The 26748-nt window shown below is 41.6% G+C and overlaps 1 protein-coding gene across 1 annotated transcript in view; it reads left to right on the top strand.

Moving 5' to 3' along the window:
• The window catches only part of zbtb47b (zinc finger and BTB domain containing 47b), a 40564-nt gene that overhangs the window by 249 nt on the left and 13567 nt on the right, over positions 1–26748 (top strand). The window contains exon 2 of the mRNA XM_085287097.1: positions 17408–18790. Coding sequence (XP_085143223.1) covers positions 17408–18790 — 1383 coding nt within the window. The remainder of the gene's footprint in view (positions 1–17407; positions 18791–26748) is intronic.

The raw sequence follows: 26748 nt of genomic DNA, 5'->3' as shown, positions 1-26748 counted from the left end.
TCTCCCTCTCTCTCTGTCCCTTCTTGATCTCTTGCAAATTTGAGCTACTTAGCAGGCCGATCAAACTTGCCACACTTGCGCGTCGTCGCGATCCCCTACAGCTGGCTGTCACACGCGTGTTTCGTGCTTTGTATCGTTTGCGGTGAAGTTTGTAACTTGCCGACATGGCACAAGTTGAGGGGGCTGGTGGTGGCGGTGTGGGGGGTGGATCGAAGCAGACCCCCTCTGAAAGAATGCGATGGCTACAATAGCCACATTGATGCGGAGAAGGAGTTAAATTCCTTCATATCGGACGCTTCTGCAAAGCACTCAGGTCGTGACTGGTGCGAGTGAAAGTGCCACCTTTCCCTTCCTTCTCCAAGCGAGCCAGACAGCCGGTGCAGGACAAGTTAGCGAGGCTTTCATGAGAGATGCCGCTCTTCTCGTCTCCATAACTTTATTTTGATTGCGGCTGACACTCAAGTAGAGGTGAAAAGAGGTGGAGATGGAAAACATCACCAGTGAGATCTGATAGAAGAAGCTGCCTGGTTATAAATAAATAAATAACGCAAACAAAGTCCAGCTGAAGCAGAAAATGTGCAATATTTTATTGGCTTGTGACGAGTTTTCTAGGCTGCTGCATAAGGTCAGTCGCTTTAGGGAGACGACTGATTCGTATTTGTACTGACTAATGCTCTCCTCGTCCTCTTGTCAGCGTGGATAAGTTGTGTTTTCCTCCACGCGTTAGCAGATCGGAGGGTGATTGTGACGGAGAGGCTGAGTTGTGGGAATAGAGGCCGACAGTACAGAGGCAGACAGTCCGCTCTGTCTCCAGGGTCATTTTAGGATGCCTCATTAGGAAAGCATGTGGAGCTTGATGCAGCGGTGGAGTAATCCCAGTACGCGTTCACATCTGGAGGCTTGGGTTAATATCTGGGTCAGGTCAGCGGGGTTAGCCCTGGTGCTCGCTGGGTGGCTTCTGGTGGGAGCAAAGAGGGTGAGGGAGGTCTGATTGATGTTGTATTTATGTTCTACTTATTTATTTTATTTTTTTCTCGTTTTTTTCTTTGCAAGTGCAGAAGAATAAACTGAGGTCAAGTGCACAGTGTGCATGGCGAATGCAATGCACCAGAGATCAGACAGAGTGAATCTTTTAATTGTTTTGGTGATTATTTCATAAATTAGATTGTTGATATATCCAAGGTGGGTTAATCTGGGCTTATGTTGATTTTAATCAATACCGAATGGCTGGATTACACAAAGGGTTTAGCAGCAAAGACAACAGGTGCCCACGGTATCATGGGGCCCATGCACCAGATCCTCACTATGCAAGTGTCTCTTAACATTATTATAAAGTCGTTCAGATGACCAGAAATAGAAAAATAACTCAGTGGAAGGGGCAAAAAGTGAAAACGACAATAACAAAAGCTACACCTATGGGACAAAATGTGTAAGGTGACACACGACAGATGGAAACAATCAACAGGGACTTTCAAAATTAGTACAGAGACACAGTAATAAATAAAAAGATTGAAAGTGACCACAAAGATTAGTTGAAAGGGGAAAAAAAGAGACAGAAATCAACCACAGAGGGACATAAAACATCCTAAAAAAAAGATGCAAAATACAAATATGAATGGGCGCAAGAGGTGCAAAGCTACCGCAAAGTGATCTTTAACCTGTTGAGGTGCAGTGGTTAGTGCTGTCACCTCACAGCAAGAGGCTTCTGGGTACTATCCTGCTCGTTTGGCTTGGCTGCGATGCTTCTGAGTGCAGCTTGCGTGCTCTCCTTGTGCCTGCGCTGAGTTTAGTTTGGTTCTGCTTCTTTTTCTCCCACAGTTCAAAGGTGTGCATGTCAGACTAGCTGCTGATTGTTAATTTGCGTGTCCAGCGTGCACTCTTGCTCTCTTCCCATCTCAGCCTAGTTAGACTTCAGCTCCACCCCGACAGGTTTACTGTTGAAAATGAATGGCTGGAGTCTTTTTTTTTTTCCCCATATACTTTGCACTGAAGAGGGCGTTTGCATGGAGATCCTCCTATTCAAATGAAAAGACTTTATTTGGCTTTTTTGTCTTCATTTATTGTGAAAATGTAAATCTGCCTTAGTTTCGCACACACTAAAGACACTTATACTGTACGTTTCTGGCCCCGTGATACAGTTTGGCCTCAGTCAGCATTGTGAGGTCCTAAGCAGCTCCTTCTCTATCCTCCCAGGGTGCTGTGAGTTTTTACGTAACTGCCTATTCAGGGCATTCTTGCCCACCCTTGACTTTGAGGCTTCACTGTCTCTGGGTGCTGAGTGAGAGAGCTGTCTTTAGTCTTTGTGACAAGTGCAGTCATTCCCCGAGACCCAGCAACAAACTCCCGCGGACTTCTCCGCTCTCTTGGAAACTCGGAGCATGCTGTAGGTGCTGCTAATTTATGCCCCTGAGATTAAGAACAGTGGACAAGGCTGTGCAGACAGCAAGGTCAAACTCACTGGGCTTATGTAAGGTTTCCTTTGTTCTCGTTGGTTCAAGTGGCACCAGCTTGCTTGAAGTACACTCAGGTTGTTGTTTTATTTTTTTACGTTTTCAAATAAAGACGTGGATTTATTCATTCTCAGCAGTGCCACCCAGTATTGTTGTCTTTGTATCCAAGGGGGGAAAGTTACTCTAATTTAACACTATGGCATTAAAAAAAAAGAAAAAGACATTGAACTCCATTATCAAAGAAGCCAGACAGCTTTTTATTTTCCTAATGCTCGATATGAGGATTTCTATTAGCCTTTCATTGTCAGGCATTTAAAGATATTAAGAGAGTTTAAAACGGAGCGGGCTTCTAAAGTGTTCTTATAGCTTTTAGCAAAATTCAGGTCAGCGAGAGAGACTTAGGAGAAGCTTTAGTGCAGATGAGTTTTTGTGCTGTTTTCAGACACTTGCCAAGCAGAGAAGAAGGGATCCTTGATCTAGCAGTCATAAAAATGTGTCATAGACATAGATTAATGTTTGGATTTTGAATGGGAATGACATCATTATCCGTTTTAGCTGCTTATCTGTATTAAGAGTAGTATAAATAATGAAAATAATGCACAGAACTGATTTGAAACGAAAAAGGTCAAGTTAAATTAAAAACCTTGTGCCGCCTTAATATAATATTTACTTATTCAGGATTAAGCCTTAAAGGAACAATTTGATGCATAAATGCATCTAGAAAAAGATAGAACTTGATTAAAGTATGAGCCATGAGATGGTGAGCTGAAGCTGGGCCAAAAGTATGAACTTTTACCGGCATCATCAGGGAATCGCACCATTGTTCTCACCGGTGGCCTCACAAATCCATGTTTGAGACCCTGAACTAACTTCATGCTAGATGTAGCTTTATATAAAAACAAGCGTATGTTTTCTTATCTCACAAAGCAAATGTGTACATTTGCAAAATGCGTTAACTGTACTGCTGCTGGTGTTCCTTTAAGATTGCATTCATTATTTCCCTGCTGTCCACTTATTGGTTGCAGCTATAGAAAGCTGATGCTCCTACTCTACCTTTTCCCCCCCCCTCCTTCTCTGTCCTCTCTGACCTTCTCATCAAACACATCAACGCCCAATGCGAACACACACACACGCACACGCACGCACGCGCATTTTGCCACAGCAGAGAGATTCCTGTGATAAGGAGCTCTTTAGAGGCTTGTGTTTGCCTCCTCTCTTTTTGTGTCATGCTATGAAAGGGATAATGAAGATATCAGAGTCTCAGCCTGTGTAATAACCCTCGGGTATGTCTGCACCTGCTCTCTGCTGCACATCAGAGTTATCTGTTGTCTCTAATAGATCACTTCAAAGGTGCATCTTTCAGCCAGTGTATCATTCACATGGACAAATTTAAATTTAGTCTCTTCGGACCTGATTTTCTTTTTTTCTTTTTTAGAAATTAAAATATCTCTGCAGTTTTTTGGGGTTATTTGGTGCCACAGGTATTTGGCGTCACATCCCTGCGTGTATACACGCATGTGCACCCGTGTCGTGCACATGTTATGACTCCAGTGGGGCGGTGGTGTGCGAACCATTGTAACGTGTGTGCGAGGAGGAGATGCCAGCACCACAGGCCCCTCTCTTGGCCGGGGTTCCTGACTCAGCGCTTCCTCTCCCAGCTCATTGGCCCAGACACAAACTTCCTGGCAGAGCTTCAGTGCGGACACTCTAACCTCATCACCCCACCTCCCCCTCCCCCCCCCCCCCCCTTTCACCCAGCTCCTTTGATTATCCCAACCGCTCGTCATCTCAGTTCCAAGCCACCGGCGGTTGATGTCTTCTTTCAGCGTCGCTTCTGATTGGGCAATGCAAGCACTGTCTCCAGCCTCCCCCAAACCGATAAAACCCGTCATCGACCAGTTCTCAAAGGACTGGACGCTAAAAGGACTTTGCAAATCGTGCGGCCGAGGCAATCCCGCTCTCGCTGTCAAATTTTAATGTACTGTACGTCGCCAAGATGCTGCTCATGCCGTGTTCTCATCCTTATTTTTGTTTGTGCTCCCCAATTTCATGCTCGGGTAAACGCATATCAGTTGTAGATTGGCTTGTCACCTGTGGTTGCATTAACATATAGATGGAAATGTATTTAAATCCAATCAAGGAAGCTGGTGGAGATCCACCAGGGCAAAGCTGGGGCAAGTCCAAACTGCTAGATTAGGATGAGGGAGGGAGGGTTGGGGGGGCAACAGTGTGAAGGGGAGATTGGATGTCTAGGATTAGAGCAGCGTTAATGCTGATAATATTGTCTTTATTAATTGCAGCCAGCAGTGAATGCTGTGGTTAAGAAAGTTAAATGTTTTAATAGGCTAAAGGGAATAAAATAATTAGCTAAAGTGGTGGAAAGAGAAACTGAATAACCAGCAGCAAACTGTAAAGTAATTTGGAATTTACCTCATCCTATATCTGGAATCGTCTCGCTGTACATTTTACCTGAAACCTCATTTAGCTTTCAGGTTGTTGATGAAAGTTGTATAGAGTTCATTTGACTTTTTCCTCTTTGGATTTGAGGCTTCGTGCCTGCAACTAACAGTGATTCTAATTACTGAGCTTTGCACTTGGACTTTTCCAACAGAAGATCTGCTGTTCCCGCATCAGTTTGACAGAAGACATTATCCTAAAGCCAGAAATGTAAAAATACAATCATTTGTGTCTTTAATGACAAGTAAGTGAACCACTGGATAATCCATCCATCCACTTTCTGTTGCTTATGCAGGGCCATGTCACGGGGGCAACAGCCTAAGCAGAGAAGCCCAGTCCTCTCCCTCCTCCAGCTCATCCGGGGAATACCAAAGCGTTCCTTGGCCTGCCGAAAAATTTAATCCCTCCGGCCTACCCCTGGGCGCCTTTCTCATACTAAAACATGCCCAGCACACCTCACCAAGAAGGCATCCTCGTCAGACCCACGGTTATTAAAGTGAACTAAAACTAAACGAAAAACTACAACTAGATGTGAAAAACCTAAAATAAACTAAAATTAAAACCAGGTTTTTGAATAAAAACTGAAATGATTTTGTGAACTTGTAAAACTATCTAAACTAATTATTTAAAATATAGAGAAAAATAGATTTAGTTTTGTTACAGCTTGCCTGTTGAGGCATTGATGAACATGTTTATTGAGACTGGAAGTCTCCAAGACTGTGATTCATCTGCTTTCAACAAGTTTTTCTTGTAATACCTGTGGCTGAGACACATGCAAAAACAATTAAAAGACTAAAACTAACGCTGAGACTAATAAAGACTAAACTAAAAACTAAACTGAATTACAACATGCACAGATGCAAGCAAATATTTAATAAAAGGTAAGCCGAGGAGCTGGCTGAGGAAGGCTGTTCCACAGGTTGGTCGCAACAACCTCAGGAGAACGATCATGTGGTTTTAAAATCAGAGCGAGGGGAAGTCAGGAGACCCTGGTTAGATCGGAGAGACTGTCTGTAATGATAAGGTCTTAAAGGCCTGTCTATGTAGAGCTTTATCTTTAGTAACAGGATTTTAAAGTGGATTTTGAATTTCACTGGAAGTCAGTGAAGGGATGCAGGAGTAGGTATAAGTTCCAGATGACTGAATGACAGAAAAGGTTTGTTTTTTTTTGCAATATTTCTTAAGTGAAGGAAACAAAAGTGGGCGAGCCAACGGCGTAGGCCCTGCCGGTCCAATCCCCGGATATTTAGTTTGACTCCTCCACCCATGGATGAATATTCTAATAACCTCAAATCACTGCAGGATCTGCTGATGAGACCTACCACACAGTTCAGGTGAATGTTGAGCCATTCATCTGCCTCAGCTCAGACGTGTTATTTGGATGTCTGGTGTGAATAACTCTCCTGGGGTCATTCCACAGCATCTCTATTAGGTTAAAGTCTTGGCTCTGACTGGGCCTCTCCAAAAGGTAGATTTTTAATTTGGTATATTAACTCGTGCGCCTCATCCATCTTCTGTTGAGCTTCAGTGGGCAGGCAGCCACCCTGATATTATTATGCAAGATACCTTGATAGACTTGGCAGCCCTGAAAACCTCTATGCTCCCTCCATCGTAGTTCACTCTGGGACTGTGTTCATGTTTGTAATTAAGCTGTATCCGGCGCTGGATGTTCTTCACGAACAGCTCGTTTCATTAGCCCTCAAAACATTTTCTCAGCAGAGTTTAGGAAAGAGCTGCAGCTTTCTCTGTGGTGTCCTGCCACGGACAGCGTGCCTGTTCGGTGATTTTCTCATGACAGTGTTAACTACCTCCAGTGGTTCATTTAAGTTGTTAGCTGCTTCTCTGGTCTTCTAATTCACCTCAATGAGCAATCTGCAGTATGTGTCAGTCATCTCAGCGGAGTGCCTGCTCTTAGGGAAGCTCACCCTAGAACTAAACTGAAAGGATTTCTAGACACTTTGGCTGTGGTTCTGTCAATAGTTAAACTGTTCATGTGTGACCTTTACCAGCTGTATGCAAATGAGGAGTTTTTGATTGGAGCTCTTCTCGTTCAACGTTCACAGATGCTTCTTATGAGAGCTTTACCTCACACCTCCGCTATCGTCTTGATTGTACTCCAGGTTGCTCACTCCTGACTCCAATTAGCTTGAGTTGATGTCGTTAACCTCAATGATCGCATGTTTTTCAAACCCGCGCTGTGTGTCTTTTTCGGTGTGGGCGAGAAAGTTGAAACATACTAGGGTTTGCTTTTGTTTTTTTTAAGTACTGTAACTTTATAAAAATCTGAACATGTTTTGAAAAAAGCCCCAAATTATATGTCACTGGTGTTGTTTACAACTGATGTACTCACCTTTTCTTGCCATTGCCTAGTGCGGTAACTAATGGCATCATCCAGAAGTCATAATATGCTGACTGAGGAAAGTGTTCCAGAAATTACATGCGTACTGAACAATTTTGCACCATGCAATTACCTTGAAACACCAACCATCAGTGCCAGTACAGCCTTGCATATCAAAGCAAGAAGCAACACTTCCAAAAAAATAAGCATGTCTTAATTTATGATCCTTATAAACCATAGAAAAAAATAAGCTTATACATAGGTTCAATAAGGAGATCTGTAATCACTCATCTTCCTGCTTTCCTGGGTTTTAAGCTTCTGTTCTTTACATCAATACCTCAATGCTGACATCATTACTCTTGTTATTACTCTGGAAATTTGGTTCTGCCATGATGGGTCATCAGAGTCTAATTACCAAATACACTGTTTAATTTCTCCATACCAACAAATCATATATAATCAGATATTCACTGGCAAGCAAGTCTTCTGTCCAGACCCTACACCCCTGCTGGACTATATATATAAAACTCTTGTGTTATTGCCCGTCTAGTCTGGACAGATGTGGGCAGATACTTTTGCACTTATTCTGTTTTAGCTGCACAGTGAGTCAGTAGCATAGTGGTTTGTTCTTCTTCTTTTGAAAGCTTTACTTAAGTTAGAAAAGTTGTAGCTATTTTTAGTTTCCAGTAAGTTCTCTTAAGGCCCTTCCATAACCAGGTTTCATAAGCAGCCTGTGGTTCATAGTTGTAGTGTTACCATTAACTGTCAGAGTTTTCATTGGAGGACAATTATATTTGTATTTTTTAAGGATTGCCCTGCAGTTTGGTGGAATGGTTGGAATCGTTTTTGGCTTTGAGTTTGTAAAATCGCAATTTAACACCATCATCTTCTATTGTTCTTTAAATGTGGTTGGAAAATAGCTTATAGGTGGATTACTAACACTACCAGTCTTTCCTTAGATTTGACATTTTCTGTAGTTTCCATGCGCAGGTATCATAAAAAGCTTTAAAAAAAAGTTTGCATTGCATCTTAATTAGTATGTTGTCTAAAGATTATTTTTTGTTTTTGTTTTATATATTGTGTACCGAGAGTAGTTTTTAATATTCTGATATTTCTGACCACACAGCTGTTTGATTGTTTATGATGGCTGATTTTGACTTTTTCCCAATCTGCCTACACTCACAACTAGTTTTCTGCATTATATACATAATCCCTTAGTCTACTATCACAAGGTGTAACTGTCAGCCTTAATACCATTATTATCCGATAAACAGCGCCTGCCTGGAGAGTATTAAACTCCACTTTAATGTGGCTGTGCATGTGACCGTGCCGTATGTGTGACCTTAGCAATGAGCTACCCGCTGCTGTGGCTTCCCCTTTAGTCATTGAACACTGATTTTTATTTGCATTTTTTATCATAGTACTGTAACGATCACCACAGGGCTTGTTAAACGCAAGACCTTGTCACTTGTGCTATTATCAGTCTGGCTCATTTGTGCAAGAGCAACACGTCTGATGAAGGGATAGCGGGAGTCCGGTTATAGTCGAGCCTCACCTTTATTTCTGCAGTGTCGTCACCTATGCCAAATTTCTTTACTTCCTGTTTACTGAGGTAGGAGCAAATGCATGTTTACAATGAAGGAATGCATGCAGAGTTGCGGGCTCATGGTTGGATGTGCTCATGCATCCGCTACTGTATATTCTTCTGTCTCAAGGTCAGCGGCAGGTCGCTGTGCTGATTGGATTTAGAGAGCAGAGGAGGGAGTGCAGACTGCAGACAGACGTGATATCTTCTACTCGACACAAGGATGAATTGCAAGACAGCAGGCCCACGGCACAGACATGTAAAAGGCCCAAACCACTCTCAAAGAGCCGTACACCAGAGAATAACATTCATTTTTGTGCGTCTTTGTGATTCATTGGTGGTTTGCAGCTATTTTGTTGGGTGATCATTTTAATCATTTGGCTTCCCATATGGTTATTTTGCATCAGTAGTTGTTCTGTGCCCCTTTGTTGTTGTTTGAAGTGTATTTATTAACAAAAAGACACAGCTTTAAAGTTTTTGGCTTCAGATAAGGTCCACAACTTCAGGTCTTAGGGGGCCTAACGGTGGACTGCGCCTTGGGGTCTGAAAAAAAAGCTAATACTAAAATGCCGTAAACCTGAATTCTTTCTCGTGGTCAGTAGGGGGCATTCTCTGTTGAAGCTTGTTTTCTGCCACTGAGACAAAATAAGGAAAGCGCAATCAATAACTCGAAGTTTCAAGTTGGGTATCTCAAACTTTTGAGTTAATAAGCTCTGCCAATCAGAGCTTCCTGATTGGCAGAGCTTATTATCCTTGCTAACAAGTAAAGCTTCCAGGAAAGCTTCCAGCCAACTAGAATTTCCTTGTTGGCTGGAAGCAGAAGGCGCAGATGCAGGTACACTCAAAATCAGGTAGTGGCAGCACCAGTGAGCTACCAGTGTAGAGCAAACATGAACAAATTGGCGCCAGATTCTCCAGCTTTGAATGCCTTCTAGCAAAGGATAACTTCACAAAAGATGTGAAATCATTGTGGTCATGTCGAACTATTGGACTGCTAAAGTCTTCTGCCTTCTGCTTCAGAGTAACAGCAAAATGTGTAACTTCACAGAGTTTCCTGATTGATAGAGTTAAAGGCGCTAACTTGATTGTAAAAATCTGATTACAAACATAAGCGTTGTATTGAAATCTCTGGGAAAATTACTCTCACCTAAGTTGGTACACATCCACATTAAAAAGTCTCCCAGTAAATTGGCTCACTTGCTTGTTTTAAGTCTTATTGATTACAATGCGATATTTTTTTTGTTAAATCGTGGTTCTTGGTGGCAGTCATAAGACAATAAAGCTCTGACATTGCTATAGGGTGGGGCAACTTATAAATAAAAAGCAACTGTACGAGCGAGCGGTTTCTCTCGGTTTTATCGACCCCACGCTTGTGCAGAAACAGGAACTCATAAATGAATGGGTGATACAGTGGCTACTTCCATCTTTTTTATACAGTTTGTGTTGGTAGACCTATTCAATAATCTATCCACAAGCTGACAGTTTTGCGGCAACTTTCTGTCCGTACTTTCCACGTATCACGAGCAGATTTCACCAGAGGATTAAGCCCTGCCAGGATATTTGCCCAGAGAGTCAGAATTCACCTCTCCTGATCAGCATCTCTGGGACTAAACCTGTTGTTTGGCGTCAGCAGCAGGGACCGGTCTGGTGAGCACACAGAGGACACAGTGTCAGTCATTACCCTGATGACTTTTTAATGGCTGTCTGATTGGACTCTGCCAGAAATGACATGCCCTTGTCCCGTTCTGTTTGGTTTTGTTTACTCGTGAGCTGATTATTTTCCCGCCACGTACAAGCGTCTGACGTTACTGGGAGACTGAACTTGCTGCTAAAAAGTGGGTGATCCGTCTGTGGGGACTTTATAATCAGGCCTGTCATGCTATGCTCCCAACTGACGATGACTCAGGGATAAGAGTGTAGGGGGTGGGCACTGCTCTCCTGCCATCTCCGTGCCAGTGAGTGAGATCTGCCCTGACACTGTGCCCACTCTCCTTCCTCTGGGTGTCAGTCACGTCGAGTCGTGCGCCGGACCCCTCAGCAGGAAGCCTGGCTGTGAAGAGGGCTGCTGAGTGTGCTTTTTAGTGCAGGTTGATGTGCTCTGCGGGTGGAAGTGGCATGTCAGACCCCACAGCCGTCTATCGTCCTAGTGGGCGACAAAGGAGCCGGGAATGAGCTCATGGGATTGCTGTCGTCATGCACGCGGATGGCTGGCAGATCTCCTGCATCCCTGATGCTCATGTACAAATGGAGAGACTTCACCGTGCATATGGAGAGTTTAGCATGCACTTATTTGTAGATCCCTTCTGTACTGGGACAAAAACCGCAAGTAATCATGTATTGTGTCAATTATGGTTCTTAAAAAGAGACAAATTGCACAAAAAATTGCGATCCAGCATCCAGCTGCACATGAGATGATGTAGTATCATCACATTTAAAATGCTGGAACATCAAGTTTTTCCCTTTTTTATGCTGTGAAAATTCTCAAACAGTCAGTTATTATTTCTTTGCTGTTGATCAATTTTCTGTTGATCTCCTTTCTTCCAATTCGTGTCTGAAACACTGACAAAAAGTAATGACCATCTACAAATAGATTGTCTAAGGCAACAGTAATATTCCCATTGAAAATAAATGCTCAATAATATCCTTTGCTAATACAGTCACCAGCCACTTCAGCTCCTTGTAAACACAAATATCTAATCTGCCAGGGACATGGCAGCATCCTTGTGTCTTTAGGCGTGCAGACATGGTCAGGACGACCTGCTGACGTTCAAACTGAGCATGAGAATCAGGAGGAAAGGTGATTAAAGTGACTCTGAATGTGACACAGCTGTTGTTGGTCTGAGTATTTCAGAAACTGCTAATTGGCTGGGATTTTCCCACACGGCCATCTCTATTGTTTGCAGAGAATTGCCTAAAAAAGACAAAATATCCAGTGAGGCACAGCTAACTGCTAATATCTAATCAGCCAATCACATGGCAGCAGCCCAGCATATTTAGGCATGCAGACATGGACAACATGAGCTTTAAACTAAGAAGTTTGGACAGAAAAATTCCAAAAATTAGGAAACATTCTGGGAGCGGCGGCTCTCTTGGAGAAAACGCCTTGTTGAGACAGAGGTCAGAGGAGACTCCTTCGAGCTGATAGGGAGGCAACAGTAACTCAAATAACTGCTTGTTACAAACAAGGTACACAGAAGAGCATCTCTGAACACACAACCTTGAAGCTGCAGCACACTGGAGCACTCCTGTCAGCTGAGAACGGGAAACTAGAATTTGCAAGGGTTTCACTAAAATTGGTGATTGATCGGCCCAAACCAGTACCAGTAAGGTGTACCTAATAAAGAGTCCAGAGACTACATGTATTGAATTGTATGTAATTTTGCAAAGCTAGCTTTACATGCTTATTACTAATGTGAGCCACAGCGCTCAGACATGGTTGTGATTTAACTGGTGAAACAGGTATTCAGTAAGATAGTACAATAACAGATACACAGTAGTGGTCATTTTTGCTCTAGCCAGACTAGTCCCTTTTGAAACGATGAAGAAGCTGATGTAAGAGGACACTGAGTTCAGTCGAAGCAGTCTGTGGGCAGACTGAGAGAAAGCTTTAACCCCCTGCAGTGTTTTCCCCCTGGGACTCCCTCCTGCCTGAATACAACCTGCCCTCCCTCGCACTATTGATGCATCCGTGACTCGGTGCTATGCTCTGACATTGGCCCCTGCTAATGGCTCACCGGTCAGCAAGCAAACAAGACAGCCAGGGTAGATGTTGTTTGCCTCTCTCCTCGTAATTCAAGGTGTGTGTGCAAAACACTGACTGAATTATGTAGATTTCTGGAGGAAAGCACACGTCTCTGCTTTGTTTTAACACAACCAAAAATGTTAAAAGGGGTGAACAACACTGAGTTTTACTGTGGATACGGATTAAGACATGCATGCGCTCCCCCTGCTAGTGGCCTCGCGATCGTTTTTAACAGATAAACATCATCTGCGTTGCCTGAATCGGACTGGGGAACCTTTAAAATGGCAGCTCTGCAGAGGTCACGGAGCAGTCGCAGCCTGTAGTCAGACGGCGCAGTGATCGAGACTTTATAGAGCAGTAAATCCACCCAGACTATCCGTGAAAAGGTGTGGGAGAGAAGGAGCATTCTCACCAGAGAAAGTCAGATTAGAAAGAAGGGTTTCATCCTCACGCTCAGCTCTGTCTGGCTCAGGTCCAGCTGCCGAGGCGCTGCCAAGAGCAGACCATTGGCTCTGACGTGGCTGAGCCGGGTGAGGATTCAACACTTCTGATTTTTTTTAATCACTTTGACTGACATATTAACTGTGGGCTTGACTTGCACCTTAGAGTTTGACTTCTGTATGAAGATAAATAATTAAAGCAACACTAATTTGACAACAATAATTGGTTTTTAAAACAATGCTCTTATGAAAGATGCAGGCACCTTTTGGTCCAACGTGACCCAGTTCCTATTCCATCACCTCTTTATCAAAATAAAATTAATAATAAAGACGTTTAAAACCACCAGTTTCTATTAAAGCATTGCTACTGGCAGTTTGACACATGCACACATACCTGGGTGAATTATGTTTTCTTTAATACAGCATCCCATTATGACCATTAAACAGTAGCTGGCTGTGGATTTGTATAATCTGTTGCCTTTCAGATTTTGACATTTACAGTCATTCTAAATCCTCCATCAGGTCAATTAGTGTAATCTTTAAATGGGAAGTACTGTGAAATAATAGGTGTACAATAACAGTACAGCTGTGGTTGAGTTAAATATCCCAAGTAAGTCTTCAGTGGATGGAGTGTTACCTTATTAACCTATGCCAACAACAAAAAACATGCTTTATTGCTTCTATGGGGCTAAAATGCATCAGCCCTGAGAGCAACCTTGCAAAAGACAGACCTGCTAAGCCATGGGTGGGATAATAATTTTTCCAAGGGGCCACATGAGAAACTAGGAATGTTGTGGAGGTGTGCATCAATGAGCTAAACTCATTATTAATACTATCTTTATAAGCTTATTGATGCGGCCCTCCACAACAGTGCCAGTTTCTCATGTGGCCCCCGGGGAACATGAAAAGTCCACCCCTGTGCAAAGACCTCTACAGTGCAAAAGGATCCTCTCAGATTGTTGTGTTTGGCAGAAGATGAAATAAGCTGCGTGTAAAGGGTGCGCAGAGCTTTGATTGAAGCCGGTTTAAATGACGCCTCGTGTTGGGCGCGTCAGTAAATCCCCCTGGCGGTGTGTTTTTCGCAGGTCAGGCCACATATGAATAATGTATTGGGAGACATCTGACTGAGAGGCTGGTTAAAGGTGGCTCTCTCTCTAATGACAGCAAACAAGCTCTCTCGCTGACATTTCCAAGGAAAGGAGTGAGACGGAGAGAAAAGGGGGGTGAGCGAGGGAGCTAATGGCAGACAGGGATCAGGGGAGTCAGATGAGTCTTTCAATTCAAAGCACTCAGTGAATTTGTTTGGATACAGTGTGTTGAAATGTGACAGATAACTTTGTCTTTGACACACGGTGTGACATCCACGGCAGCCGTGTCGTAACTACAGCTATTGGCAGATAGATTAAATAATTTAAAAGCATCTGTCAAGATGAAAATAATGGATTTGTTCGCTGATTTAAACCTCTCTGTCATCTAGGAACTTTTAATAAAACATGTAGACATCCACCTGCAGAATGATGAAGTTATGCACAACCAGTTACTACAGATGAAAGACTTTATCACTAGTAGCTAGCTAGGTAAATTATACCAACTCCTTGAGTTGGCTAGGATCTCTTTTTGACTTTCTAGTGTTTTGTTTTGGGATTAACGGTTATGAAAGCGGTGAAACAAATCTCCATGGTGCTTTGTTACCTCCCACCTGGGCTGACCTGCTGCCATAATTACTGCTGTTAAGGTTTCCTTTTATTACTAATAGAAGTATGATAGGAAGTTAAGGAGGTGTTGTAAACGTAGAGCAGCTCAGTGCTTAAAGAAAACAGAGATGGTGAATCAACATTTGGTCAGACCGCCTTTATTCTTCAACACAGCCTGAACTCTGTTAGGGAATCTTTGTTGTCATTTCTTTAAGGAGTTCCAGGAATGAACTCAGATTTTTACTGACAGCTTTCTAAGCTCTTCTTCTTCTGTTGGCTGCCTTTTCTCCTGATTCCTGTCAAAATGATCCTACACTGCTTCAATAATGTTGAGATCAGAGCTCTGGGGAGGTCAATCCATGCCTGATCATGTTGCATTGTGTGTTTTTTATTGCACTGGCAGTACAATCAAACCTTAAATGTACATTTGGAGGCTACTTAAAGATGGACCACAGACCTTAAAAGAGTAGCTTGGTCTTCTGCTATACTGACGGCCACATTTTTAGCCAGATGAGTGTAAGTATAAATAAAATCCACACATTAGTCCATAATATCTCATTCAACATTTTAAAGCAAGTTCACATCCTAGGTAACAAACCTAAGCGGTCGTACGCTCACTTTTTGTGAGTCAATGTGGAAAACGGTATGTTCTGCCTTATAATTCAAAATATAGTTATAGAGAATAAACGCAATCTTTAAATTAAAAGATGCTGTTGGTTCTTTTATTTTCAGTCGTGGATGTATTTGAATGTATTGGTGCTCCTCTTCTAGAATTTAATCTTTGACCACATTGTCCTGTTTGAATCCCAGAAGAAGAAGCCGATCGTTATCACCATAGGAACATAACTTCCAGTCTGCAACTTATACTTGATCTGATTAAGGCTGCTGCGTTTTGCCCTTGGGCGATGTCTATAGCCTTGCATGGAGAGAGATAACCCGATCTCCTCTCCTCTAGCTCAGAGTCCAATTTAGCAGCTCAAAACTATGAATAAATCTAACACTCCATAATTGAATTCTTCAAACAGAGCAGATTTTCAAGGTTAGGCCCCAATGCAAATCCATTTTTCAGGCTGCACAATGAAAAGTCATTTTCAATGATCTTAGGAATAAAATATGTCGTGAAGCAAGGAAAACAAAGTACTTTTACAATAAAGGAGACGCACAAACATTGTAGGAGACATGAAGTGTGATTCATGCCCATTAAAAGTCTGTCTGTTACTTAAATACCATAGTTGTTATTGTCTGACAATGAAATGCATTATGAATAAAATGTATTTCCTTCTTTTCTTTGTTACATGTTTCGCTCTGCACATGCAGCTGAAAATACTCAAAAATGAGAGGTGTAGAAGTGTAATTGGGGCTTGCTGCTGTATCGTCTCTGGCAGTGTGTTAACCAAAACAAGGCTTGTATCAATACTTATCCTATTCTACCTTCAAAAGGTGCCCTGAATTATAATTTCCATTAATTGTTTGGAGGGTTAGTTAGTATTTATTCAGCATGGTTTCCCTAATTATTTCTCCGGACGTGTTTTGTCGTGTGCATAATTCGTCATTCCTCTGGGACAGTGTTGTGAGTGGGTGTGCTGAGAGAGCCGGCTAATAGGGGGGAAATGGCATTGAATACCAATGCACAGAGCAGTCAGTCCTTGCAGAAGAGGCCAGACACTCTGTTTGTGTTTGTTGTGTTCGGCTGTGTGTGCGCGCGCATTTCTGCTGTCTTTGCATGGATGCACATCACATATCCGTGTGTGTTAGAGTGTGTGCGCGGTGTTTGCTGTTCTGTCCCCACTCACATCCCGTCTGGATCGAAACCCTGCCCTTCCTGTGCTAAAATAAACCCACCTTGGGAAGTTGAGGACCTTGCACAGAGCGCTGAGTGTTACACCTTTTGATTTTTCACTGACTTGTGTCTTGCTTCTTAGATGCGGCGGGTGAATTTGTGCCATACGTCACAGTAAAAACATAAAAGTTTATTTCAGCATAATTGTAGCTCTTGTTACATTTCTTCTTATTTTGAGAGAGATCATTTGGCCAAAAACGTCCATTTATTATGGTTTATCTACATTTAAAACATCTACCAGTACCAAATACAAGAGCATTTATCTGCTCAGATCATTTGCCCTCTGTGTTTGTATATGTTTTTACAACTCAATAAGAAAATACACCCAATGAACTGATGAAGTGACCTATAGCTACATTTCAAAAACTGTCTCAACCTTGAGTTTTAAACGATCCCATTAATGATTGACTTTGAGTTCTGCGGGTGAGGAGATGCTCGTATTGATCCTCTAAAAGGAGAAACCGTCTTTCAAAGGAGGTTTTATGAAAACACAAATCCCTATTGAGCCAGCCTAAGTTACAGAGGCCTCACGGGGTTTCTCCACACCACTGAGCAATCCAGCAGCCTTTCTAAAGTTACCTTAGTGAACACAACTCAGCATATTTGCATAAGGAAACCTGGGCACTTAAAGGACTTGTCCTTCTTGGCTTAAATCCACAATTGTATGTTAACTGAGCAGACTCACTCAGATTAAGGTAATGTATTATGATGAAAAGCTCCAGAACAGTAACTGAAGGGGACACTGTCGTGGTAGTTTTGATGGTGAAGTTTAAAGAGCTTCTTTACTATAATATTTATTGGCTTTTGAATGATTATGACACATTTTTCTGTCTCACTTCTTCCTTTCACTTTCTCTTACAGCTCATAGTGGAGAAAACAACAGACTTCCCCTCTGCTGAGTTCTCTCTAGTGGAGGATGTGGCTCTGCACTTTACCTGTTTGATGGACAGGCTGAATGAGCAGCGCCTCTTCCAGCCTGACCTGTGTGACGTTGACATTGTTCTTGTGCGTCAGCACAGCACCTTTCCGGCCCACAAGGGTGTGCTGGCAGCTTACAGCCCTTTCTTCCACTCGCTTTTTGCCCAAAGCAAACAGCTGCGGCGGGTGGACCTGTCGCTGGATGCCCTGACCTCTCAGGGCCTTCAGCAAATCCTCAACTTCATTTACACCTCCAAACTGCTGGTGAGCAGCCGCACTGTTCGCGACGTGCTCAACGCCGCTACCCTGCTTCAGATGAGCGACATCGCAGCCTCCTGTCACGACCTTATCAGCAGCCACTCGCTGAGAACCACCTGCACAGATATGGCCAATCAAGAAGGGCATGCCAGCAGTGAGCCGGCTTCTGTAGCGATGCCCCCTAGCCAGATGTACCGTGAGATCAAACAGGAGTCAGAGCTCGGCAGGGTGTACACGAGAGAAGGAAACAGCCCTTTTTCTGTCAGAGTAGAAGAGACAGGCAAGACGGCTTCTCAGGCAAAGCAGTACTACCAGAAGGAAGAAGGCTCGGGAAGCGGGGCCAGCACAGGTGTGGCTAGTTTGTGTAAAGTGGAAGGAAATGGAGAGGAGTCAAAGACAGCAGATGGCCACGCCTCCTTCAACAGAGATCAGATCATCGTCGAAGTCAACCTTAATAACCAGACTCTTAACGTCTCAAAGGGATCAGAGGGCAAATCGGCCACTTCTACAGAGACTTCCACCATGTTTGGCCGCTGCCGTAACAACCAGCAAGATTCAGAGGGCGATGAGGATAATGAAGTGGAGAACGATGATACAGATGGAGAAGAGGATGTGGAAGATTTGAAGAGGGGTGACATATTGGGGCAAAGTAGTGAAGAGGAAGATGAGGAGGAGGATGAAGAAGAAGAGGAAAACACCCTCAACATTCCAGGCTTGGAGCAGCCAGCTATGATGGATCGACCTCGTCGGGGCACCAGAGCCTTGGCTATGGCTGGTACCACTGCCTCTCTGCGGCAGACGCTTGCAGAGGCCACGCTGGCCAACCAGCGGCAGGGTGGGAAGAGGGCGTTGGACCTGGAGGGCCTGGGCCAAAAAGTGAGGCTGGAGGAGAAGCAACATTACCCATGTAAAAAGTGTCCTCGCATCTTCAACAATCGCTGGTATCTAGAAAAACACATGAACGTCACTCACAACCGCATGCAAATCTGCAATAACTGTGGAAAACGCTTCCTGCTAGAGAGCGAGCTGCTGCTGCATCAACAGACTGACTGTGAGAAAAGCATCCAGGTACGATTAAACCATAATCATTGTATAACTTATATGCTTGGGGACTATGTCTTTCAGCTAACATAATATAGATCTATGAGAATTGTTTTGGGCAGTCCAGATGTCCGATCCCGGACAAGCCCCCATTATTATGCTAGGTCTAGCTCAAATACATTAAAGTTAATTGAAAAGATAAGTCAATAGGATGAATGTGGCGTGAATAAGGCCACGGAGCAACGTTCAGAGCCATCTTTATTTAATTCACGTCACACCACAACACACCCAAACCCCTGAGTCCCCGTGTTTTTAACTAGGCGGGCGTGATTAAGGATGCCATGCAGGTGCGTCCGCCCTCCCTGCACGGCACCGCAGACCACGCCCCACTACATACCCCCATCGCCCGATTGAGGCCGGGGAGCCATCCGGTCGAACCTACTCCCCCACCGGGAGAGGGAATCAGCCTGGACAGCTGGCGCCCCCAGGCCCCGGCCAAGCGACGGGGAGGTGCGAGTTCAGGTGGCCGCCCGCGAATCCAGCGGCGCAGGCCAAGCTGGTTCGGAGGTCGGACGCGTGGCAGGTGCACCCGGCGTGGCCGGCACAGTAGTGAGCCCCAGCTCACAGGTGGCTGGGCAGAGGTGTGGCGTGTACTGGCCTCTGGTGGTGGTGGTGGTGAGGCCGGTCTGGCGAGCACAGCGATCTCAAGCGTGGCGCACGCCTCGCTCGCCCGTTCCACTTGAGCAGGCTCCCTTGGCACGGGGACCTCCAGCTCCTTGCGCGGCCCCTCCGTCACCGCCGTCGCTCCCCGCCGGAGCAGCCCATCGCGCGACTCCTCCATCACTGCTACTCCCCCCGCCGCCACTCCCGGCTCGAGCAGCCCCTCGCACAGCTCCGCTGCTGCTGCTGCTCCTGCTTCCGGCTCGAGCAGCCCCTCGCGCAGCTCCTCCTCCCCCAGCCGGCGCAGACCCTTGTGCGCCTCGTCTGCCGTCTCCGGTTGGAGCAGCTCATCCACCGCTCCCGGCAGGAGCAGCCCTTCACCCGGCTGTTCCCCCTCCTCCGGCAGGCGCAGATCCCCGCGCGCCTCGTCTGCCACTTCCGGCTGCTGAGGTGCCTCACGCGGCTCCTCCACCGCTTCACTGTCCTCGGGACACACCTGTGGGGGTGGCGCCCAGGCCCAGAGCAGCGCCGCCAGCTCCCCAATCCTTTCCTGGTGGCGCTCGGACTGGTCACTTGTGTCAAGCCAGCCTCCAATTCGAGACTTGCAGTCAAGCCAGCCTCCAGTTGATTTTACGTTCCCTGTGTATTCAAAGAATTACGGGAATGGATGTGGAAACCGGATTTCAAAATAAAAGCCAACTTCGAGTGAATTAACAGATATGTTAAGAACATAATAACATATAATTTAGGCTTTTTTTTTTTTTTTTTTTTTAGAAACTCTAATGTTACATCTACATGACACAGCCTTGTACCCTAATTGTGCCCTGTCACTATCAAGGCCATCTATTTTGGATTTCAAAGTAAAAGCCCTGTGAATCTTCATTTTTGAACTACTCTTTCAATGAATTCATAATGCTCTTAAAAGCAAAAGTCGTATTTCCAAATACTATTTGAACTTTGTATCAACACTTTCCAACCGCAGTCTTTTTCACAGTAATACCATATCAAATAAATTCTTTCTGATTTTGCTTTTCATAGTAATGGCCCTTTGAAATTGCCGATATTTGACTTAATCTCCTAACGATTCAAAATGCTCTAAAATGAAAAATTCTTGTTTCCACAGGGTAATTCCACCTTAGATCAACAGTATACAACCCCACAGTGATACCATATCAATATCAAGTCATTCTGATTTTGTTTTCAAAAATAAAAGCCCTTTCAAATTGTCCACAATTGACCTAACTTTCTGTGATTTCAAAATGCTCTAAAATGAAAAATTCTTGTTTCCACAGGGTAATTCCACTTTAGATCAACAGTATACAACCCCACAGTGACACCATATCAATATCAAGTCATTCTGATTATGCCTTCCAAAATAAAAGACTTTTCAAATTGTCCATAATTGACCTAACTTTCAGTGATTTCAAAATGCTCTAACATGAAAAATTCTTGTTTCCACAGGGTAATTCCACCTTAGATCAACAGTATACAACCCCACAGTGATACCATATCAATATCAAGTCATTCTGATTTTGTTTTCAAAAATAAAAGCCCTTTCAAATTGTCCACAATTGACCTACCTTTCAGTGATTTCAAAATGCTCTAAAATGGAAAATTCCTGTTTCCACAGGATAATTCCACTCTGTATTTACAGTATACAGCCCCACAGTGATACCATATCAATATCAAGTCATTCTGATTTTGCTTTCAAAAATAAAAGCCTTTTCAAATTGTCCATAATTGACCTAACTTTCAGTGATTTCAAAATGCTCTAAAAAGGAAAATTCCTGTTTCCACAGGGTAATTCCACCTTAGATCAACAGTATACAACCCCACAGTGACACCATATCAATATCAAGTCATTCTGATTATGCCTTCCAAAATAAAAGACTTTTCAAATTGTCCATAATTGACCTAACTTTCAGTGATTTCAAAATGCTCTAAAATGAAAAATTCTTGTTTCCACAGGGTAATTCCACCTTAGATCAACAGTATACAACCCCACAGTGACACCATATCAATATCAAGTCATTCTGATTTTGCTTTCAAAAATAAAAGCCCTTTCAAATTGTCCACAATTGACCTAACTTTCAGTGATTTCAAAATGCTCTAAAATGGAAAATTCCTGTTTCCACAGGGTAATTCCACTTTAGATCAACAGTATACAACCCCACAGTGACACCATATCAATATCAAGTCATTCTGATTTTGCTTTCAAAAATAAAAGCCTTTTCAAATTGTCCATAATTGACCTACCTTTCAGTGATTTCAAAATGCTCTAAAATGGAAAATTCCTGTTTCCACAGGGTAATTCCACTTTAGATCAACAGTATACAACCTCACGATGTTACCATATCAATATCAAGACATTCTGATTTTGCTTTCAAAAATAAAAGCCCTTTCAAATTGTCCATAATTGACCTAACTTTCAGTGATTTCAAAATGCTCTAAAATGAAAAATTCCTGTTTCCACAGGGTAATTCCACCTTAGATCAACAGTATACAACCCCACAGTGACACCATATCAATATCAAGTCATTCTGATTATGCCTTCCAAAATAAAAGACTTTTCAAATTGTCCATAGTTGACCTACCTTTCAGTGATTTCAAAATGCTCTAAAATGGAAAATTCCTGTTTCCACAGGGTAATTCCACTTTAGATCAACAGTATACAACCCCACGGTGATACCATATCAATATCAAGTCATTCTGATTTTGCTTTTCATAGTAATGGCCCTTTGAAATTGCCGATATTTGACTTAATCTTCTAACGATTCAAAATGCTCTAAAATGAAAAATTCTTGTTTCCACAGGGTAATTCCACCTTAGATCAACAGTATACAACCCCACAGTGATACCATATCAATATCAAGTCATTCTGATTTTGTTTTCAAAAATAAAAGCCCTTTCAAATTGTCCACAATTGACCTACCTTTCAGTGATTTCAAAATGCTCTAAAATGGAAAATTCCTGTTTCCACAGGATAATTCCACTCTGTATTTACAGTATACAGCCCCACAGTGATACCATATCAATATCAAGTCATTCTGATTTTGCTTTCAAAAATAAAAGCCTTTTCAAATTGTCCATAATTGACCTACCTTTCAGTGATTTCAAAATGCTCTAAAATGAAAAATTCTTGTTTCCACAGGGTAATTCCACTTGAGATCAACAGTATACAACCTCACGATGTTACCATATCAATATCAAGACATTCTGATTTTGCTTTCAAAAATAAAAGCCCTTTCAAATTGTCCATAATTGACCTAACTTTCAGTGATTTCAAAATGCTCTAAAATGAAAAATTCCTGTTTCCACAGGGTAATTCCACCTTAGATCAACAGTATACAACCCCACAGTGACACCATATCAATATCAAGTCATTCTGATTATGCCTTCCAAAATAAAAGACTTTTCAAATTGTCCATAGTTGACCTACCTTTCAGTGATTTCAAAATGCTCTAAAATGGAAAATTCCTGTTTCCACAGGGTAATTCCACTTTAGATCAACAGTATACAACCCCACGGTGATACCATATCAATATCAAGTCATTCTGATTTTGCTTTTCATAGTAATGGCCCTTTGAAATTGCCGATATTTGACTTAATCTTCTAACGATTCAAAATGCTCTAAAATGAAAAATTCTTGTTTCCACAGGGTAATTCCACCTTAGATCAACAGTATACAACCCCACAGTGACACCATATCAATATCAAGTCATTCTGATTTTGCTTTCAAAAATAAAAGCCCTTTCAAATTGTCCACAATTGACCTAACTTTCAGTGATTTCAAAATGCTCTAAAATGGAAAATTCCTGTTTCCACAGGGTAATTCCACTTTAGATCAACAGTATACAACCCCACAGTGACACCATATCAATATCAAGTCATTCTGATTTTGCTTTCAAAAATAAAAGCCTTTTCAAATTGTCCATAATTGACCTAACTTTCAGTGATTTCAAAATGCTCTAAAATGAAAAATTCTTGTTTCCACAGGGTAACTCCACCTTAGATCAACAGTATACAACCTCACAGTGATACCATATCAATATCAAGTCATTCTGATTTTGCTTTCAAAAATAAAAGCCCTTTCAAATTGTCCACAATTGACCTAACTTTCTGTGATTTCAAAATGCTCTAAAATGAAAAATTCTTGTTTCCACAGGGTAATTCCACTTTAGATCAATAGTATACAACCTCACAGTGATACCATATCAATATCAAGTCATTCTGATTTTGCCTTCCAAAATAAATGCCCTTTCAAATTGAACATATACGGCCTACTTTTTTGACGATTTCAAAATGTTCTTAAACAGAATTTTGCTGTTTCCACAGGATAATTTCACTTTAGTTCAACAGTATACAACCTCACGATGTTAGCATATCAATTTCAACTCATTCTGATTTTGCTTTCAAAAATAAAAGCATTTTCAAACTGCCCATATCTGACTTGATCCTGGAACAATTTCAAAATGCTCTAAAATGGAAAATTCCTGTTTCCACAGGGTAATTCCACCTTAGATCAACAGTATACAGCCCCACAGTGATACCATATCAATATCAAGTCATTCTGATTATGCCTTCCAAAATAAATGCCCTTTCAAATTGAGCATATATACGACCTACTTTTTTAACGATTTCAAAATGTTCTTAAAAAGAATTTTGCTGTTTCCACAGGATAATTTCACTTTAGGTCAACAGTATACAACCTCACGATGTTACCATATCAATATCAAGTCATTCTGATTATGCCTTCCAAAATAAAAGACTTTTCAAATTGCCAAGATACGACCTACTCTTTTAAAGATTTCAAAATGCTCTAAAAGTGAAAATTGCTGTTTCCACAGGATAATTTCACTTTAGGTCAACAGTATACAACCTCACGATGTTACCATATCAATTTCAAGTAATTCTGATTATGCCTTCCAAAATAATGGCCTGTTGAAAATGCCCATAATTTACCTAACTTTCAGTGATTTCGGAATGCTCTAAAAAGGAAATTTTCTGTTTCCACAGAATAATTTCACTTTAAATCAACAGTATACAACCCCACAGAGATACGATGTTAAGATCAAGTCACTCTGATTTTGCCTTCCAAAATAAAAGTATTTTCAAATTGCCCATAGACGACCTACTCGTTTAACGATTTCAAAATGCTCTTAAATTGAAAGATGCTGTTTCCACAGGATAATTCCACTTTAGATCAACAGTATCCAACCCGACAGTAAAACCATGTAAATTTCATGTTGGTCTGATTTCGCCTTTCAAATTAATGGCCCGTCGAATTTGTCCATATGTGATATACTCTTTCAATTATTTCAGAATGTTTTAAAAATGAAAATTGCTGTTTCAACACATATTGGGTTTTCATTTTGAAAAGCAAAATCAGACTCAATTGATTATGACAGAATTTAATCATAAAGATGATGTAAAAGGAAGCTGAAATTGCCACTAGGTTGTAATTGATAGTACGTTTATATTTTAAGTCTGTGGAAAGATGTCATTCTAAATAAAGAAATTACAAAACAGCTTGCAAACCAACCATGACATCTTTCCACAGACTTAAAATATAAACGTACTATCAATTACAACCTAGTGGCAATTTCAGCTTCCTTTTACATCATCTTTATGATTAAATTCTGTCATAATCAATTGAGTCTGATTTTGCTTTTCAAAATGAAAACCCAATATGTGTTGAAACAGCAATTTTCATTTTTAAAACATTCTGAAATAATTGAAAGAGTATATCACATATGGACAAATTCGACGGGCCATTAATTTGAAAGGCGAAATCAGACCAACATGAAATTTACATGGTTTTACTGTCGGGTTGGATACTGTTGATCTAAAGTGGAATTATCCTGTGGAAACAGCATCTTTCAATTTAAGAGCATTTTGAAATCGTTAAACGAGTAGGTCGTCTATGGGCAATTTGAAAATACTTTTATTTTGGAAGGCAAAATCAGAGTGACTTGATCTTAACATCGTATCTCTGTGGGGTTGTATACTGTTGATTTAAAGTGAAATTATTCTGTGGAAACAGAAAATTTCCTTTTTAGAGCATTCCGAAATCACTGAAAGTTAGGTAAATTATGGGCATTTTCAACAGGCCATTATTTTGGAAGGCATAATCAGAATTACTTGAAATTGATATGGTAACATCGTGAGGTTGTATACTGTTGACCTAAAGTGAAATTATCCTGTGGAAACAGCAATTTTCACTTTTAGAGCATTTTGAAATCTTTAAAAGAGTAGGTCGTATCTTGGCAATTTGAAAAGTCTTTTATTTTGGAAGGCATAATCAGAATGACTTGATATTGATATGGTACCACTGTGAGGTTGTATACTGTTGATCTAAAGTGGAATTACCCTGTGGAAACAGCAAAATTCTATTTAAGAGCATTTTGAAATCACAGAAAGTTAGGTCAATTATGGACAATTTGAAAAGGCTTTTATTTTTGAAAGCAAAATCAGAATGACTTGATATTGATATGGTATCACTGTGGGGCTGTATACTGTTGATCTAAAGTGGAATTACCCTGTGGAAACAGGAATTTTCCATTTTAGAGCATTTTGAAATCACTGAAAGTTAGGTCAATTGTGGACAATTTGAAAGGGCTTTTATTTTTGAAAGCAAAATCAGAATGACTTGATATTGATATGGTATCACCGTGGGGTTGTATACTGTTGATCTGGAGTGGAATTACCCTGTGGAAACAGGAATTTTCCATTTTACAGCATTTTGAAATCACTGAAAGTTAGGTCAATTATGGACAATTTGAAAAGGCTTTTATTTTGGAAGGCATAATCAGAATGACTTGATATTGATATGGTATCACTGTGAGGTTGTATACTGTTGATCTAAAGTGGAATTACCCTGTGGAAACAGCAAAATTCTATTTAAGAGCATTTTGAAATCACAGAAAGTTAGGTCAATTATGGACAATTTGAAAAGGCTTTTATTTTTGAAAGCAAAATCAGAATGACTTGATATTGATATGGTACCACTGTGAGGTTGTATACTGTTGATCTAAAGTGGAATTACCCTGTGGAAACAGCAAAATTCTATTTAAGAGCATTTTGAAATCACAGAAAGTTAGGTCAATTATGGACAATTTGAAAAGGCTTTTATTTTTGAAAGCAAAATCAGAATGACTTGATATTGATATGGTATCACTGTGGGGCTGTATACTGTTGATCTAAAGTGGAATTACCCTGTGGAAACAGCAAAATTCTATTTAAGAGCATTTTGAAATCACTGAAAGTTAGGTCAATTATGGACAATTTGAAAAGGCTTTTATTTTTGAAAGCAAAATCAGAATGAC

This window comes from Mchenga conophoros, linkage group LG9, assembly GCF_057382185.1.
Source record: "Mchenga conophoros isolate Kocher_MC1m ecotype Shallow Benthic linkage group LG9, M_conophoros_male_GT1.1, whole genome shotgun sequence".
Lineage (NCBI taxonomy): Eukaryota > Metazoa > Chordata > Actinopteri > Cichliformes > Cichlidae > Mchenga > Mchenga conophoros.
This window is presented reverse-complemented; position numbering and strand designations above follow the sequence as displayed.